Below are 21463 nucleotides of genomic sequence, written 5' to 3'. Positions count from 1 at the left end.
GAGGTGTTATATACACAGAGGGGATAGAGCCTGGGCAGTGTTAGGGGTAAATGGTCACATTACCCTATGTGTACACAATATAATAATATAGTAAGTGTTATATACACAGAGAGGATAGCGCCTGGGCAGTGTTAGGGGTAAATGGTCACATTCCCCTATGTGTACACAATATAATAATGTAATGAGTTGTTATATACACAGAGGGGATAGCGCCGGGGCAGTGTTAGGGGTAAATGGTCACATTACCCTATGTGTACACAGTATAATAATATAATGAGGTGTTATATACACAGAGGATATAGCGCCTGGGCAGTGTTAGGGGTAAATGGTCACATTACCCTATGTGTACACAATATAATAATATAATGAGGTGTTATATACACAGAGGGGATAGCGCCTGGGCAGTGTTAGGGGTAAATAGTCACATTACCCTATGTGTACACAGTATAATAATGTAATGAGGTGTTATATACACAGAGGTGATAGCGCCTGGGCAGTGTTAGGGGTAAATAGTCACATTTCCCTATGTGTACACAATATAATAATATAATGAGGTGTTATATACACAGAGGGGATAGCGCCTGGGCAGTGTTAGGGGTAAATGATCACATTACCCTATGTGTATACAATATAATAATGTAATGAGGTGTTATATACACAGAGGGGATAGAGCCTGGGCAGTGTTAGGGGTAAATGGTCACATTACCCTATGTGTACACAGTATAATAATATAATGAGGTGTTATATACACAGAGGGGATAGCGCCTGGGCAGTGTTAGGGGTAAATGGTCACATTACCCTATGTGTACACAATATAATAATGTAATCAGGTGTTATATACACAGAGAGGATAGCGCCTGGGCAGTGTTAGGGGTAAATGGTCACATTACCCTATGTGTACACAATATAATAATATAATGATGTGTTATCTACACAGAGAGGATAGCGCCTGGGCAGTGTTAGGGGTAAATGGTCACATTACCCTATGTGTACATAATATAATAATGTAATGAGGTGTTATATACACAAAGAGGATAGCGCCTGGGCAGTGTTAGGGGTAAAAGGTCACATTACCCTATGTGTACACAGTATAATAATATAATGAGGTGTTATATACACAGAGGGGATAGCGCCTGGGCAGTGTTAGGGGTAAATGGTCACATTACCCTATGTGTACACAATATAATAATGTAATGAGGTGTTATATACACAGAGAGGATAGCGCCTGGGCAGTGTTAGGGGTAAAAGGTCACATTACCCTATGTGTACACAGTATAATAATGTAATGAGGTGTTATATACACAGAGGGGATAGCGCCTTGGCAGTGTTAGGGGTAAATGGTCACATTACCCTATGTGTACACAATATAATAATATAATGAGGTGTTATATACACAGAGAGGATAGCGCCTGGGCAGTGTTAGGGGTAAATGGTCACATTACCCTATGTGTACACAATATAATAATGTAATGAGGTGTTATATACACAGAGGAGATAGTGCCTGGGCAGTGTTAGGGGTAAATAGTCACATTACCCTATGTGTACACAATATAATAATATAATGATGTGTTATATACACAAAGAGGATAGCGCCTGGGCAGTGTTAGGGGTAAATGGTCACATTACCCTATGTGTACACAGTATAATAATATAATGAGGTGTTATATACACAGAGGGGATAGCGCCTGGACAGTGTTAGGGGTAAATGGTCATATTACCCTATGTGTACACAGTATAATAATATAATGAGGTGTTATATACACAGAGGGGATAGAGCCTGGGCAGTGTTAGGGGTAAATAGTCACATTACCCTATGTGTACACAATATAATAATGTAATGAGGTGTTATATACACAAAGAGGATAGCGCCTGGGCAGTGTTAGGGGTAAATGGTCACATAACCCTATGTGTACACAGTATAATAATGTAATGAGGTGTTATATACACAGAGGGGATAGCGCCTTGGCAGTGTTAGGGGTAAATGGTCACATTACCCTATGTGTACACAATATAATAATATAATGAGGTGTTATATACACAGAGAGGATAGCGCCTGGGCAGTGTTAGGGGTAAATGGTCACATTACCCTATGTGTACACAATATAATAATGTAATGAGGTGTTATATACACATAGAGGATAGCGCCTGGGCAGTGTACGGGGTAAATGGTCACATTACCCTATGTGTACACAATATAATAATATAATGAGGTGTTATATACACAGAGGGGATAGCGCCTGGGCAGTGTTAGGGGTAAATGGTCACATTACCCTATGTGTACACAATATAATAATATAATGAGGTGTTATATACACAGAGGGGATAGCGCCTGGGCAGTGTTAGGGGTAAATGGTCACATTACCCTATGTGTACACAGTATAATAATATAATGAGGTGTTATATACACAGAGGGGATAGCGCCTGGGCAGTGTTAGGGGTAAATGGTCACATTACCCTATGTGTACACAGTATAATAATGTAATGAGGTGTTATATACACAGAGAGGATAGCGCCTGGGCAGTGTTAGGGGTAAATGGTCACATTACCCTATGTGTACACAGTATAATAATGTAATGAGGTGTTATATACACAGAGAGGATAGAGCCTGGGCAGTGTTAGGGGTAAATGGTCACATTACCCTATGTGTACACAGTATAATAATAATATGAGGTGTTATATACACAGAGGGGATAGCGCCTGGGCAGTGTTAGAGGTAAATGGTCACATTACCCTATGTGTACACAGTATAATAATGTAATGAGGTGTTATATACACAGAGAGGATAGCGCCTGGGCAGTGTTAGGGGTAAATAGTCACATTACCCTATGTGTACACAGTATAATAATGTAATGAGGTGTTATATACACAGAGGGGATAGAGCCTGGGCAGTGTTAGGGGTAAATGGTCACATTACCCTATGTGTACACAATATAATAATATAATGAGGTGTTATATACACAGAGAGGATAGCGCCTGGGCAGTGTTAGGGGTAAATGGTCACATTACCCTATGTGTACACAGTATAATAATATAATGAGGTGTTATATACACAGAGGGGATAGCGCCTGGGCAGTGTTAGGGGTAAATGGTCATATTACCCTATGTGTACACAATATAATAATATAATGAGGTGTTATATACACAGAGGGGATAGAGCCTGGGAGTGTTAGGGGTAAATGGTCATATTACCCTATGTGTACACAATATAATAATATAATGAGGTGTTATATACACAGAGGGGATAGTGCCTAGGCAGTGTTAGGGGTAAATGGTCACATTACCCTATGTGTACACAGTATAATAATATAATGAGGTGTTATATACACATAGAGGATAGTGCCTGGGCAGTGTTACGGGGTAAATGGTCACATTACCCTATGTGTACACAGTATAATAATGTAATGAGGTGTTATATACACAGAGGGGATAGCGCCTGGTCAGTGTAAGGGGTAAATAGTAGTGATGAGCGGATTCGGTTTTACTCGGTTTTACTCGGTTTTACTCGGTTCTCAAAACGGCATCTTATTGGCTCACGGATGTCACGTGTTTTGGATAGCCAATAAGATGCCGTTTTGAGAACCGAGTAAAACCGAGTAAAACCGAGTAAAACCGAACCTCGCTCATCACTAGTAAATAGTCACAATACCCTATGTGTACACAATATAATAATATAATGAGGTGTTATATACACAGAGGGGATAGAGCCTGGGCAGTGTTAGGGGTAAATGGTCACATTACCCTATGTGTACACAATATAATAATGTAATGAGGTGTTATATACACAGAGGGGATAGCGCCTGGGCAGTGTTAGGGGTAAATGGTCACATTACCCTATGTGTACACAATACAATAATGTAATGAGGTGTTATATACACAGAGAGGATAGCGTCTGGGCTGTGTAAGGAGTAAATGGTCACATTACCCTATGTGTACACAGTATAATAATGTAATGAGGTGTTATATACACAGAGAGGATAGAGCCTGGGCAGTGTTAGGGGTAAATGGTCACATTACCCTATGTGTACACAGTATAATAATATAATGAGGTGTTATATACACAGAGGGGATAGCGCCTGGGCAGTGTTAGGGGTAAATTGTCACATTACCCTATGTGTACACAATATAATAATGTAATCAGGTGTTATATACACAGAGAGGATAGCGCCTGGGCAGTGTTAGGGGTAAATGGTCACATTACCCTATGTGTACACAATATAATAATATAATGATGTGTTATATACACAGAGAGGATAGCGCCTGGGCAGTGTTAGGGGTAAATGGTCACATTACCCTATGTGTACACAATATAATAATGTAATGAGGTGTTATATACACAGAGAGGATAGCGCCTGGGCAGTGTTAGGGGTAAAAGGTCACATTACCCTATGTGTACACAGTATAATAATGTAATGAGGTGTTATATACACAGAGGGGATAGCGCCTTGGCAGTGTTAGGGGTAAATGGTCACATTACCCTATGTGTACACAATATAATAATATAATGAGGTGTTATATACACAGAGAGGATAGCGCCTGGGCAGTGTTAGGGGTAAATGGTCACATTACCCTATGTGTACACAATATAATAATGTAATGAGGTGTTATATACACAGAGGAGATAGCGCCTGGGCAGTGTTAGGGGTAAATAGTCACATTACCCTATGTGTACACAATATAATAATATAATGATGTGTTATATACACAGAGAGGATAGCGCCTGGGCAGTGTTAGGGGTAAATGGTCACATTACCCTATGTGTACACAATATAATAATGTAATGAGGTGTTATATACACATAGAGGATAGCGCCTGGGCAGTGTTACGGGGTAAATGGTCACATTACCCTATGTGTACAAAGTATAATAATATAATGAGGTGTTATAGACACAGAGGGGATAGCACCTGGGGAGTGCTAGGGGTAAATGGTCACATTACCCTATGTGTACACAATATAATAATATAATGAGGTGTTATATACACAGAGAGGATAGCGCCTGGGCAGTGTTAGGGGTAAATGGTCACATTACCCTATGTGTACACAATATAATAATGTAATGAGGTGTTATATACACATAGAGGATAGCGCCTGGGCAGTGTTACGGGGTAAATGGTCACATTACCCTATGTGTACACAGTATAATAATATAATGAGGTGTTATATACACAGAGGGGATAGCGCCTGGGCAGTGTTAGGGGTAAATGGTCACATTACCCTATGTGTACACAATATAATAATGTAATGAGGTGTTATATACACAGAGAGGATAGCGCCTGGGCAGTGTTAGGGGTAAAAGGTCACATTACCCTATGTGTACACAGTATAATAATGTAATGAGGTGTTATATACACAGAGGGGATAGCGCCTTGGCAGTGTTAGGGGTAAATGGTCACATTACCCTATGTGTACACAATATAATAATATAATGAGGTGTTATATACACAGAGAGGATAGCGCCTGGGCAGTGTTAGGGGTAAATGGTCACATTACCCTATGTGTACACAATATAATAATGTAATGAGGTGTTATATACACAGAGGAGATAGCGCCTGGGCAGTGTTAGGGGTAAATAGTCACATTACCCTATGTGTACACAATATAATAATGTAATGAGGTGTTATATACATAGAGGGGATAGCGCCTGGGCTGTGTAAGGAGTAAATGGTCACATTACCCTATGTGTACACAATATAATAATATAATGAGGTGTTATATACACAGAGGGGATAGCACCTGGGCAGTGTTAGGGGTAAATGGTCACATTACCCTATGTGTACACAGTATAATAATGTAATGAGGTGTTATATACACAGAGAGGATAGAGCCTGGGCAGTGTTAGGGGTAAATGGTCACATTACCCTATGTGTACACAGTATAATAATGTAATGAGGTGTTATATACACAGAGGGGATAGAGCCTGTGCAGTGTTAGGGGTAAATGGTCACATTACCCTATGTGTACACAATATAATAATATAATGAGGTGTTATATACACAGAGGGGATAGAGCCTGGGCAGTGTTAGGGGTAAATGGTCACATTACCCTATGTGTACACAGTATAATAATATAATGAGGTGTTCTATACACAGAGGGGATAGCGCCTGGGCAGTGTTACAGGTAAATGATCACATTACCCTATGTGTACACTATATAATAATATAATGAGGTGTTATATACACAGAGGGGATAGAGCCTGGGCAGTGTTAGGGGTAAATGGTCACATTACCCTATGTGTACACAGTATAATAATATAATGAGGTGTTATATACACAGAGGGGATAGCGCCTGGGCAGTGTTAGGGGTAAATGGTCACATTACCCTATGTGTACACTATATAATAATATAATGAGGTGTTATATACACAGAGGGGATAGCGCCTGGGCAGTGTTAGGGGTAAATGGTCACATTACCCTATGTGTACACAATATAATAATATAATGAGGTGTTATATACACAGAGGGGATAGAGCCTGGGCAGTGTTAGGGGTAAATGGTCACATTACCCTATGTGTACACAATATTATAATATAATGAGGTGTTATATACACAGAGAGGATAGCGCCTGGGCAGTGTTAGGGGTAAATGGTCACATTACCCTATGTGTACACAGTATAATAATGTAATGATGTGTTATATACACAGAGGTGTTAGGGGTAAATGGTCACATTACCCTATGTGTACACAATATAATAATATAATGAGGTGTTATATACACAGAGGGGATAGAGCCTGGGCAGTATTAGGGGTAAATGGTCACATTACCCTATGTGTACACAATATAATAATATAATGAGGTGTTATATACACAGAGGGGATAGCGCCTGGGCAGTGTTAGGGGTAAATGGTCACATTACCCTATGTGTACACAATATAATAATGTAATGAGGTGTTATATACACAGAGAGGATAGCGCCTGGGCAGTGTTAGGGGTAAAAGGTCACATTACCCTATGTGTACACAGTATAATAATGTAATGAGGTGTTATATACACAGAGGGGATAGCGCCTTGGCAGTGTTAGGGGTAAATGGTCACATTACCCTATGTGTACACAATATAATAATATAATGAGGTGTTATATACACAGAGAGGATAGCGCCTGGGCAGTGTTAGGGGTAAATGGTCACATTACCCTATGTGTACACAATATAATAATGTAATGAGGTGTTATATACACAGAGGAGATAGCGCCTGGGCAGTGTTAGGGGTAAATAGTCACATTACCCTATGTGTACACAATATACAATATAATGAGGTGTTATATACACAGAGGGGATAGCGCCTGGGCAGTGTTAGGGGTAAATGGTCACATTACCCTATGTGTACACAATATAATAATGTAATGAGGGGTTATATACATAGAGGGGATAGCGCCTGGGCAGTGTTAGGGGTAAATGGTCACATTACCCTATGTGTACACAGTATAATAATATAATGAGGTGTTATATACACAGAGGGGATAGCGCCTGGACAGTGTTAGGGGTAAATGGTCACATTACCCTATGTGTACACAGTATAATAATATAATGAGGTGTTATATACACAGAGGGGATAGAGCCTGGGCAGTGTTAGGGGTAAATAGTCACATTACCCTATGTGTACACAATATAATAATGTAATGAGGTATTATATACACAAAGAGGATAGCGCCTGGGCAGTGTTAGGGGTAAATGGTCACATAACCCTATGTGTACACAGTATAATAATGTAATGAGGTGTTATATACACAGAGGGGATAGCGCCTTGGCAGTGTTAGGGGTAAATGGTCACATTACCCTATGTGTACACAATATAATAATATAATGAGGTGTTATATACACAGAGAGGATAGCGCCTGGGCAGTGTTAGGGGTAAATGGTCACATTACCCTATGTGTACACAGTATAATAATGTAATGAGGTGTTATATACACAGAGGAGATAGCGCCTGGGCAGTGTTAGGGGTAAATAGTCACATTACCCTATGTGTACACAATATAATAATATAATGATGTGTTATATACACAGAGAGGATATCGCCTGGGCAGTGTTAGGGGTAAATGGTCACATTACCCTATGTGTACACAATATAATAATGTAATGAGGTGTTATATACACATAGAGGATAGCGCCTGGGCAGTGTACGGGGTAAATGGTCACATTACCCTATGTGTACAAAGTATAATAATATAATGAGGTGTTATAGACACAGAGGGGATAGCACCTGGGGAGTGCTAGGGGTAAATGGTCACATTACCCTATGTGTACACAGTATAATAATATAATGAGGTGTTATATACACAGAGGGGATAGCGCCTGGGCAGTGTTAGGGGTAAATGGTCACATTACCCTATGTGTACACAATATAATAATGTAATGAGGGGTTATATACATAGAGGGGATAGCGCCTGGGCTGTGTAAGGAGTAAATGGTCACATTACCCTATGTGTACACAATATAATAATATAATGAGGTGTTATAGACACAGAGGGGATAGCACCTGGGCAGTGTTAGGGGTAAATGGTCACATTACCCTATGTGTACACAGTATAATAATGTAATGAGGTGTTATATACACAGAGGGGATAGAGCCTGTGCAGTGTTAGGGGTAAATGGTCACATTACCCTATGTGTACACAATATAATAATATAATGAGGTGTTATATACACAGAGGGGATAGAGCCTGGGCAGTGTTAGGGGTAAATGGTCACATTACCCTATGTGTACACAGTATAATAATATAATGAGGTGTTATATACACAGAGGGGATAGCGCCTGGGCAGTGTTACAGGTAAATGATCACATTACCCTATGTGTACACTATATAATAATATAATGAGGTGTTATATACACAGAGGGGATATTTGCCTGGGCAGTGTTAGGGGTAAATGGTCACATTACCCTATGTGTACACAGTATAATAATATAATGAGGTATTATATACACAGAGGGGATAGCGCCTGGGCAGTGTTAGGGGTAAATGGTCACATTACCCTATGTGTACACTATATAATAATATAATGAGGTGTTATATACACAGAGGGGATAGCGCCTGGGCAGTGTTAGGGGTAAATGGTCACATTACCCTATGTATACACAGTATAATAATGTAATGATGTGTTATATACACAGAGGTGTTAGGGGTAAATGGTCACATTACCCTATGTGTACACAATATAATAATATAATGAGGTGTTATATACACAGAGGGGATAGAGCCTGGGCAGTGTTAGGGGTAAATGGTCACATTACCCTATGTGTACACAGTATAATAATGTAATGATGTGTTATATACACAGAGGTGTTAGGGGTAAATGGTCACATTACCCTATGTGTACACAATATAATAATATAATGAGGTGTTATATACACAGAGGGGATAGAGCCTGGGCAGTATTAGGGGTAAATGGTCACATTACCCTATGTGTACACGATATAATAATATAATGAGGTGTTATATATACAGAGGGGATAGCGCCTGGGCAGTGTTAGGGGTAAATAGTCACATTACCCTATGCGTACACAGTATAATAATATAATGAGGTGTTATATACACAGAGGGGATAGCGCCTGGGCAGTGTTAGGGGTAAATGGTCACATTACCCTATGTGTACACAATATAATAATATAATGAGGTGTTATATACACAGAGAGGATAGCGCCTGGGCAGTGTTAGGGGTAAATGGTCACATTACCCTATGTGTACACAATATAATAATATAATGAGGTGTTATATACACAGAGGGGATAGAGCCTGGGCAGTGTTAGGGGTAAATAGTCACATTACCCTATGCGTACACAGTATAATAATATAATGAGGTGTTATATACACAGAGGGGATAGCCCCTGGGCAGTGTTATGGTCACATGGTAAATCAGAACCCCAGATCTATTCTTTACCATACTGTAAACCAAACAGAAATATTCCTGCAATAGTGTTAGCTCAGGCACATTCGGGGATGCGGATACGTCTTACAATGTCACACAAGATTATGCATCCTGTTCTCTAAGAGACGGCAGCCTACTATATGCAGAAATCTAGCTACTGTAGGTATATATATATTTTTTGACATGTACAGTATGGAAATGTGTATGTGTCACCAAATTACTGTCATACATCCAACTCTAGATAAGGGCCCTCTATCTCTCTATCACTTCCGTTACCCTCTCCAGGCCCCAGCGGACCAGAGGTCTGGGGAACAAGACGCACTGTATTACGTTCACTGGAGCACACATGTAATATGTCAGGTTGTAATCACAGTGAATATATAATAAGACAAATTCACCGCAGCTCCAGCTGAAGGTCACAGAACATGGACTCTTATGGCTATAGGGAATAATGGAGAAGACTTCCACCAAAAGAACCGTGACATACCGAGGACGCCCAGTCTGTAGTTCATAGTCACCACTATGACGTTTCCATACGCCGCAAGCACGCTACCATCAAACATGTTCCCAGTACCCTCCATATAAGATCCTCCATGGATGAACAGCATGACCGGTTTCTTACCGCTGTCCCGGATATCTGCAAGGGGCACACAAAGAGGCGTCAGTGCGACACAAACTCATCAACCTCTACTACTATCTGCACAAGGCATTCCTCCTCTGTCTGTCTAATAGTATATAACAGTCATTATATATTACACCATATAATAATCCCCCTCCTGACAGCGGTATATAGTAATATAATACTCCCCCTCCTGACAGCGCTCTATAGTAATATAATATCCCCCTCCTGACAGTGCTCTATAGTAATATAATACTCCCCCTCCTGACCACGCTCTATAGTAATATAATAATCCCCCTCCTGACAGCGGTATATAGTAATATAATACTCCCTTTCCTGACAGCGCTCTATAGTAATATAATACTCCCCCTCCTGACAGCGCTCTATAGTAATATAATATCCCCCTCCTGACAGTGCTCTATAGTAATATAATACTCCCCGTCCTGACCGCGCTCTATAGTAATATAATAATCCCCCTCCTGACAGCGATATATAGTAATATAATAATCCCCTCCTGACAGCGCTCTATAGTAATATAATACTCCCCTCCTGACAGCGCTCTATAGTAATATAATACTCCCCCTCCTAACAGCGGTATATAGTAATATAATAATCCCCTCCTGACAGGGCTATATAGTAATATAATACTCCCCCTCCTGACAGCGCTCTATAGTAATATAATACTCCCCCTCCTGACAGCACTCTATAGTAATATAATACTCCCCTCCTGACAGCGCTCTATAGTAATATATTATTCCGTCTCGTGTCAGCGCTCTATAGTAATATATTGTTACCTCTCCTGACAGCTCTCTATAGTAATATATTATACCCTTTCCTGTCAGTGCTCTATAGTAATATATTGTTACCTCTCCTGACAGCGCTCTATAGTAATATATTATTCACTCTCCTGTCAGCGCTCTATAGTAATATAATACTCTCCCTCCTGACAGCGCTCTATAGTAATATAATACTCCCCCTCCTGACCGCGCTCTATAGTAATATAATAATCCCCCTCATGACAGCGGTATATAGTAATATAATACTCCCTTTTCTGACAGCGCTCTATAGTAATATAATACTCCCCCTCCTGACAGCGCTCTGTAGTAATATAATAATCCCCCTCCTGACAGCGGTATATAGTAATATAATACTCCCCCTCCTGACAGCGCTCTATAGTAATATATTATTCCCCCTCCTGACAACGCTCTATAGTAATATATTATTCCTCCTCCTTACAGCGCTCTATAGTAATATATTGTTACCTCTCCTGACAACGCTCTACAGTAATATATTATTCCTCCTCCTGACAGCGCTCTATAGTAATATATTGTTACCTCTCCTGACAGCGCTCTACAGTAATATATTATTCCCTCTCCTGACAGCGCTCTATAGTAATACATTATTCCCTCTCCTGACAGCGCTCTATAGTAATATATTATTCCCTTTCCTGACAGCACTCTATAGTAATATAATACTCTCTCTCCTGACAGCACTCTATAGTAATATAATACTCTCTCTCCTGACAGCGCTCTATAGTAATATATTATTCCACCTCCTGACAGCGCTCTATAGTAATATATTATCCCCTCTCCTGACAGCGCTCTATAGTAATATAATACTCCCTCTCCTGACAGCGCTCTATAGTAATATATTATTCCCTCTCCTGACAGCGCTCTATAGTAATATAATACTCCCTCTCCTGACAGCACTCTATAGTAATATATTATTCCCTCTCCTGACAGCGCTCTATAGTAATATAATACTCTTTCTCCTGACAGCGCTCTATAGTAATATATTATTCCCTCTCCTGACAGCGCTCTATAGTAATATATTATTCCCTCTCTTGACAGCTCTCTATAGTAATATATTATTCCTCCTCCTGACAGCGCTCTATAGTAATATATTATTCCCTCTCCTGACAGCACTCTATAGTAATATAATACTCCCTGTCCTGACAGCTCTCTATAGTAATATATTATTCCATCTCCTGACAGCGCTCTATAGTAATATAATACTCCCTCTCCTGACAGCGCTCTATAGTAATATATTATTCCCTCTCCTGACAGCGCTCTATAGTAATATAATACTCCCTCTCCTGACAGCGTTCTATAGTAATATATTATTCCCTCTCCTGACAGCACTCTATAGTAATATAATACTCTCTCTCCTGACAGCGCTCTATAGTAATATAATACTCTCTCTCCTGACAGCGCTCTATAGTAATATATTATCCCCTCTCCTGACAGTGCTCTATAGTAATATATTATCCACTCTCCTGACAGCGCTCTATAGTAATATATTATTCCCTCTCCTGACAGTGCTCTATAGTAATATATTATTCCCTCTCCTGACAGCTCTCTATAGTAATATATTATTCCTCCTCCTGACAGCGCTCTATTGTAATATATTATTCCCTCTCCTGATAGCACTCTATAGTAATATAATACTCCCTTTCCTGAAAGCTCTCTATAGTAATATATTATTCCACCTCCTGACAGCGCTCTATAGTAATATAATACTCCCTCTCCTGACAGCGCTCTATAGTAATATATTATTCCCTCTCCTAACAGCACTCTATAGTAATATATTATTCCCTCTCCTGACAGCGCTCTATAGTAATATATTATTCCCTCTCCTGACAGCGCTCTATAGTAAAACAGAGGGTTTGAGTTTGCCTGCACTGCTACAGTTGATTTCATTAAATCATGTTGAGCCAACAGTATCAGAGTGTCATGAATTTATTACAATGAAACAAGAGATTTCTATATATGTTGGCGGTGCGACCCCAGAGGTATTAAATATGTTTGTAGAAAAGGGAATTGGTCCCTCCAAAGAAATGGGGAACCAAAGAGAAAAAGCCTCTTTGTGGGTGCACTCTTTCAAAAACAATATATATATATGTTATCTTTCAATATTTATTGTGTAAAAAATTATACTTTATTTCGACAATTAAAAATGATGTGTATAGAGAAAAGGGCAAAAATACCTATTGGTATACCCTATAGAACAGTTAAATAAGGTACAAAGGTGATTATGTCTCATATAATAAGCTCCTCCAAAATAACAATGTATCTCAAAAGATTCTTTGTAATAGTTTGTAGCAACCCCTGTATATAGTGGTGTGTTTTAGAGTGAGGGCAATAATACCAAAACTCTTAACACGGGATGCGATTTAATAAAATCTGAAATGGAGGAGAGTTGATTAATTACATGCTAGGCGAAAATTTATATGCTGATAACTTAAGTAGGCAAAAAAGGATTATATAGCACTAATATGCTTATTACTGTACTTGTAAAGTATTACACAGTGATATTAAATGTTACACAATAAATGTCAGAAGTAACAAGTCCCACAGTAGGAAGCCGTAACTGACAATCGTTGAATTAGATACTATATTTGTATCAATTAGTCTCGCTACTGCGTACAACGAATACTGTCTGCTAAATCAGGTGTAACAAATATTGATTTTCACTGCAAGGATGATTATGCTAAAAAACCAGAACTGGTATATTAATTGGTTAACATTGACCTTGTAATAATAAAGGTGAGTATTGGAAAGTACCCGTGCCGTTGATCCACTGACTTCTGCTGCCTTCCCATGTGTGAAAAAGGTGTCACAGTGAATGGGAGGTGAGAGAGTCAGCGGCCGGAGCGGGTATGAAGGAAGACAGTGGCGTTACTTGCTGTTGTCGGGAAACGGAGAGGGGTTATCCTGATAACAATATTGTCATTGCAGGAAGAAACCCACTCCCGTCCCGCAATGAGTGCGCGCCGAAATACCTCTGATTAAGAGAGGGTCCTGCTGTTGTAGCCCCCGTGGATATCCTTGCTTGAGAAGCGTGTAAGGAGTTTTGCCTACGAGTCCGGGTCCGTGAACGTTACACGGGATTCCCGGAAAGACGTCAGAATGACGTCAGAGTGTTTGAGAAGCGGACGTACGTTTCACCCTAGCCGGGCTTGTTCACCTTTTAGTCCTCTATAGTAATATAATACTCTCTCTCCTGACAGCGCTCTATAGTAATATATTATCCCCTCTCCTGACAGTGCTCTATAGTAATATATTATCCACTCTCCTGACAGCGCTCTATAGTAATATATTATTCCCTCTCCTGACAGTGCTCTATAGTAATATATTATTCCCTCTCCTGACAGCTCTCTATAGTAATATATTATTCCTCCTCCTGACAGCGCTCTATAGTAATATATTATTCCCTCTCCTGACAGCACTCTATAGTAATATAATACTCCCTTTCCTGAAAGCTCTCTATAGTAATATATTATTCCACCTCCTGACAGCGCTCTATAGTAATATAATACTCCCTCTCCTGACAGCGCTCTATAGTAATATATTATTCCCTCTCCTAACAGCACTCTATAGTAATATATTATTCCCTCTCCTGACAGAGCTCTATAGTAATATAATACTCTCTCTCCTGACAGCGCTCTATAGTAATATAATACTCTCTCTCCTGACAGCGCTCTATAGTAATATATTATCCCCTCTCCTGACAGTGCTCTATAGTAATATATTATCCACTCTCCTGACAGCGCTCTATAGTAATATATTATTCCCTCTCCTGACAGCTCTCTATAGTAATATATTATTCCCTCTCCTGACAGCTCTCTATAGTAATATATTATTCCCTCTCCTGACAGCGCTCTATAGTAATATATTATTCCCTCTCCTGACAGCGCTCTATAGTAATAAATTATTCAATCTCCTGACAGCTCTCTATAGTAATATATTATTCCCTCTCCTGACAGCGCTCTATAGTAATATATTATTCCTCCTCCTGACAGTGATCTATAGTAATATATTATTCCCTCTCCTGACAGCGCTCTATAGTAATATATTATTTCCACTCCTGACAGCGCTCTATAGTAATATATTATTCCCTCTCCTGACAGCGCTCTATAGTAATATATTATTCCCTCTCCTGACAGCGCTCTATAGTAATATATTATTCCTCCTCCTGACAGCTCTCTATAGTAATATATTATTCCCTCTCCTGACAGCGCTCTATAGTAATATAATACTCCCTCTCCTGACAGCGCTCTATAGTAATATATTATTCCTCCTCCTGACAGTGCTCTATAGTAATATATTATTCCCTCTCCTGACAGCGCTCTATAGTAATATAATACTCTCTCTCCTGACAGCGCTCTATAGTAATATAATACTCTCTCTCCTGACAGCGCTCTATAGTAATATATTATCCCCTCTCCTGACAGTGCTCTATAGTAATATATTATCCACTCTCCTGACAGCGCTCTATAGTAATATATTATTCCCTCTCCTGACAGTGCTCTATAGTAATATATTATTCCCTCTCCTGACAGCTCTCTATAGTAATATATTATTCCTCCTCCTGACAGCGCTCTATAGTAATATATTATTCCCTCTCCTGACAGCACTCTATAGTAATATAATACTCCCTTTCCTGACAGCTCTCTATAGTAATATATTATTCCATCTCCTGACAGCGCTCTATAGTAATATAATACTCCCTCTCCTGACAGCGCTCTATAGTAATATAATACTCCCTCTCCTGACAGCGCTCTATAGTAATATATTATTCCCTCTCCTGACAGCACTCTATAGTAATATATTATTCCCTCTCCTGATAGCGCTCTATAGTAATATAATACTCTCTCTCCTGACAGCGCTCTATAGTAATATAATACTCTCTCTATTGACAGCGCTCTATAGTAAAATATTATCCCCTCTCCTGACAGTGCTCTATAGTAATATATTATCTACTCTCCTGACAGCGCTCTATAGTAATATATTATTCCCTCTCCTGACAGCGCTCTATAGTAATATATTATTCCCTCTCCTGACAGCGCTCTATAGTAATATATTATTCCCTCTCCTGACAGCGCTCTATAGTAATATATTATTCCCTCTCCTGACAGCGCTCTATAGTAATATATTATTCCCTCTCCTGACAGCTCTCTATAGTAATATATTATTCCCTCTCCTGACAACGCTCTATAGTAATATATTATTCCCTCTCCTGACAGCGCTCTATAGTAATATATTATTCCCACTCCTGACAGCGCTCTATAGTAATATATTATTCCCTCTCCTGACAGCGCTCTATAGTAATATATTATTCCCTCTCCTGACAGCGCTCTATAGTAATATATTATTCCTCCTCCTGACAGCTCTCTATAGTAATATATTATTCCCTCTCCTGCTCTATAGTAATATAATACTCTCTCTCCTGACAGCGCTCTATAGTAATATAATACTCTCTCTCCTGACAGTGCTCTATAGTAATATATTATCCCCTCTCCTGACAGTGCTCTATAGTAATATATTATCCACTCTCCAGACAGCGCTCTATAGTAATATATTATTCCCTCTCCTGACAGCGCTCTATAGTAATATATTATCCCCTCTCCTGACAGTGCACTATAGTAAAATATTATCCACTCTCCTGACAGAGCTCTATAGTAATATATTATTCCGTCTCCTGACAGTGCTCTATAGTAATATATTATTCCCTCTCCTGACAGCTCTCTATAGTAATATATTATTCCTCCTCCTGACAGCACTTTATATTAATATATTATTCCCTCACCTGACAGCACTCTATAGTAATATAATACTCCCTTTCCTGACAGCTCTCTATAGTAATATATTATTCCACCTCCTGACAGCGCTCTATAGTAATTAAATACTCCCTCTCCTGACAGCGCTCTATAGTAATATATTATTCCCTCTCCTGACAGCGCTCTATAGTAATATAATACTCCCTCTCCTGACAGCGCTCTATAGTAATATATTAAACCCTCTCCTGACAGCACTCTATAGTAATATATTATTCCCTCTCCTGATAGCGCTCTATAGTAATATAATACTCTCTCTCCTGACAGCGCTCTATAGTAATATAATACTCTATCTCCTGACAGCGCTCTATAGTAATATATTATCCCCTCTCCTGACAGTGCTCTATAGTAATATATTATCCACTCTCCTGACAGCGCTCTATAGTAATATATTATTCTCTCTCCTGACAGCGCTCTATAGTAATATATTATTCCCTCTCCTGACAGCTCTCTATAGTAATATATTATTCCTCCTCCTGACAGCACTTTATAGTAATATATTATTCCCTCACCTGACAGCACTCTATAGTAATATAATACTCCCTTTCCTGACAGCTCTCTATAGTAATATATTATTCCACCTCCTGACAGCGCTCTATAGTAATTAAATACTCCCTCTCCTGACAGCGCTCTATAGTAATATATTATTCCCTCCTGACAGCGCTCTATAGTAATATAATACTCCCTCTCCTGACAGCGCTCTATAGTAATATATTATTCCCTCTCCTGACAGCACTCTATAGTAATATATTATTCCCTCTCCGGATAGTGCTCTATAGTAATATAATACTCTCTCTCCTGACAGCGCTCTATAGTAATATAATACTCTCTCTCCTGACAGCGCTCTATAGTAATATATTATCCCCTCTCTTGACAGCGCTCTATAGTAATATATTATTCCCTCTCCTGACAGCGCTCTATAGTAATATATTATTCCCTCTCCTGACAGCGCTCTATAGTAATATATTATTCCCTCTCCTGACAGCTCTCTATAGTAATATATTATTCCCTCTCCTGACAACGCTCTATAGTAATATATTATTCCTCCTCCTGACAGTGATCTATAGTAATATATTATTCCCTCTCCTGACAGCGCTCTATAGTAATATATTATTCCAACTGCTGACAGCGCTCTATAGTAATATATTATTCCCTCTCCTGACAGCGCTCTATAGTAATATATTATTCCCTCTCCTGACAGCGCTCTATAGTAATATATTATTCCTCCTCCTGACAGCTCTCTATAGTAATATATTATTCCCTCTCCTGACAGGGCTCTATAGTAATATAATACTCCCTCTCCTGATAGCGCTCTATAGTAATATATTATTCCTACTCCTGACAGCGCTCTATAGTAATATATTATTCCCTCTCCTGACAGCGCTCTATAGTAATATATTATTCCTCCTCCTGACAGCGCTCTATAGTAATATATTATTACCTCTCCTGACAGCACTCTATAGTAATATAATACTCCCTCTCCTGACAGCTCTCTATAGTAATATATTATTCCACCTCCTGACAGCGCTCTATAGTAATATAATACTCGCTCTCCTGACAGCGCTCTATAGTAATATATTATTCCCTCTCCTGACAGCGCTCTATAGTAATATATTATTCCTCCTCCTGACAGCTCTCTATAGTAATATATTATTCCCTCTCCTGACAGCGCTCTATAGTAATATAATACTCTCTCTCCTGACAGCGCTCTGTAGTAATATAATACTCTCTCTCCTGACAGCGCTCTATAGTAATATATTATCCCCTCTCCTGACAGTGCTCTATAGTAATATATTATCCACTCTCCTGACAGCGCTCTATAGTAATTTATTATTCCCTCTCCTGACAGTGCTCTATAGTAATATATTATTCCCTCTCCTGACAGCGCTCTATAGTAATATATTATTCCTCCTCCTGACAGCGCTCTATAGTAATATATTATCCCCTCTCCTGACAGCGCTCTATAGTAATATATTATTCCCTCTCCTGACAGCGCTCTATAGTAATATATTATTCCCCCTCCTGACAGCGCTCTATAGTAATATATTATTCCCTCTCCTGACAGCGCTCTATAGTAATATATTATTCCCTCTCCTGACAGCGCTCTATAGTAATATATTATTCCCTCTCCTGACAGCTCTCTATAGTAATATATTATTCCCTCTCCTGACAACGCTCTATAGTAATATATTATTCCTCCTCATGACAGTGATCTATAGTAATATATTATTCCCTCTCCTGACAGCGCTCTATAGTAATATATTATTCCCACTCCTGACAGCGCTCTATAGTAATATATTATTCCCTCTCCTGACAGCGCTCTATAGTAATATATTATTCCCTCTCCTGACAGCGCTCTATAGTAATATATTATTCCTCCTCCTGACAGCTCTCTATAGTAATATATATTATTCCCTCTCCTGACAGCGCTCTATAGTAATATAATACTCCCTTTCCTGACAGCACTCTATAGTAATATATTATTCCCTCTCCTGATAGCGCTCTATAGTAATATAATACTCTCTCTCCTGACAGCGCTCTATAGTAATATAATACTCTCTCTCCTGACAGCGCTCTTAAGTAATATATTATCCCCTCTCCTGACAGTGCTCTATAGTAATATATTATCCACTCTCCTGACAGCGCTCTATAGTAATATATTATTCCCTCTCCTGACAGCGCTCTATAGTAATATATTATTCCCTCTCCTGACAGCGCTCTATAGTAATATATTATCCCCTCTCCTGACAGTGCTCTATAGTAATATATTATCCACTCTCCTGACAGCGCTCTATAGTAATATATTATTCCCTCTCCTGACAGTGCTCTATAGTAATATATTATTCCCTCTCCTGACAGCTCTCTATAGTAATATATTATTCCTCCTCCTGACAGCGCTCTATAGTAATATATTATTCCCTCTCCTGACAGCACTCTATAGTAATATAATACTCCCTTTCCTGACAGCTCTCTATAGTAATATATTATTCCACCTCCTGACAGCGCTCTATAGTAATGTAATATTCCCTCTCCTGACAGCGCTCTATAGTAATATATTATTCCCTCTCCTGACAGCGCTCTATAGTAATATAATACTCCCTCTCCTGACAGCGCTCTATAGTAATTTATTATTCCCTCTCCTGACAGCACTCTATAGTAAGATATTATTCCCTCTCCTGATAGCGCTCTATAGTAATATAATACTCCCTCTCCTGACAGCGCTCTATAGTAATATATTAAACCCTCTCCTGACAGCACTCTATAGTAATATATTATTCCCTCTCCTGATAGCGCTCTATAGTAATATAATACTCTCTCTCCTGACAGCGCTCTATAGTAATATAATACTAAATCTCCTGACAGCGCTCTATAGTAATATATTATCCCCTCTCCTGACAGTGCTCTATAGTAATATATTATCCACTCTCCTGACAGCGCTCTATAGTAATATATTATTCTCTCTCCTGACAGCGCTCTATAGTAATATATTATTCCCTCTCCTGACAGCTCTCTATAGTAATATATTATTCCTCCTCCTGACAGCACTTTATAGTAATATATTATTCCCTCACCTGACAGCACTCTATAGTAATATAATACTCCCTTTCCTGACAGCTCTCTATAGTAATATATTATTCCACCTCCTGACAGCGCTCTATAGTAATTAAATACTCCCTCTCCTGACAGCGCTCTATAGTAATATATTATTCCCTCCTGACAGCGCTCTATAGTAATATAATACTCCCTCTCCTGACAGCGCTCTATAGTAATATATTATTCCCTCTCCTGACAGCACTCTATAGTAATATATTATTCCCTCTCCGGATAGTGCTCTATAGTAATATAATACTCTCTCTCCTGACAGCGCTCTATAGTAATATAATACTCTCTCTCCTGACAGCGCTCTATAGTAATATATTATCCCCTCTCCTGACAGCGCTCTATAGTAATATATTATTCCCTCTCCTGACAGCGCTCTATAGTAATATATTATTCCCTCTCCTGACAGCGCTCTATAGTAATATATTATTCCCTCTCCTGACAGCTCTCTATAGTAATATATTATTCCCTCTCCTGACAACGCTCTATAGTAATATATTATTCCTCCTCCTGACAGTGATCTATAGTAATATATTATTCCCTCTCCTGACAGCGCTCTATAGTAATATATTATTCCAACTGCTGACAGCGCTCTATAGTAATATATTATTCCCTCTCCTGACAGCGCTCTATAGTAATATATTATTCCCTCTCCTGACAGCGCTCTATAGTAATATATTATTCCTCCTCCTGACAGCTCTCTATAGTAATATATTATTCCCTCTCCTGACAGGGCTCTATAGTAATATAATACTCCCTCTCCTAAT

The 21463-nt window shown here is 39.1% G+C and overlaps 1 protein-coding gene across 4 annotated transcripts in view; it reads right to left on the bottom strand.

The window, feature by feature from the left end:
• NLGN2 (neuroligin 2) overlaps window positions 1–21463 on the bottom strand; it is a 304593-nt gene that overhangs the window by 54286 nt on the left and 228844 nt on the right. For all 4 annotated transcript variants that reach the window (XM_063930694.1, XM_063930697.1, XM_063930696.1 and 1 more), the window contains one exon: window positions 10349–10498. In XM_063930694.1, the coding sequence (XP_063786764.1) occupies window positions 10349–10498 (150 nt within the window). The remainder of the gene's footprint in view (window positions 1–10348; window positions 10499–21463) is intronic.

The sequence above is a fragment of the Pseudophryne corroboree genome, chromosome 6 (genome assembly GCF_028390025.1).
Source record: "Pseudophryne corroboree isolate aPseCor3 chromosome 6, aPseCor3.hap2, whole genome shotgun sequence".
In the NCBI taxonomy this organism is placed as follows: Eukaryota; Metazoa; Chordata; class Amphibia; order Anura; family Myobatrachidae; genus Pseudophryne; species Pseudophryne corroboree.
Note: the sequence above shows the minus strand (reverse complement) of the source record. Positions and strands in the feature narration are given on the sequence as shown.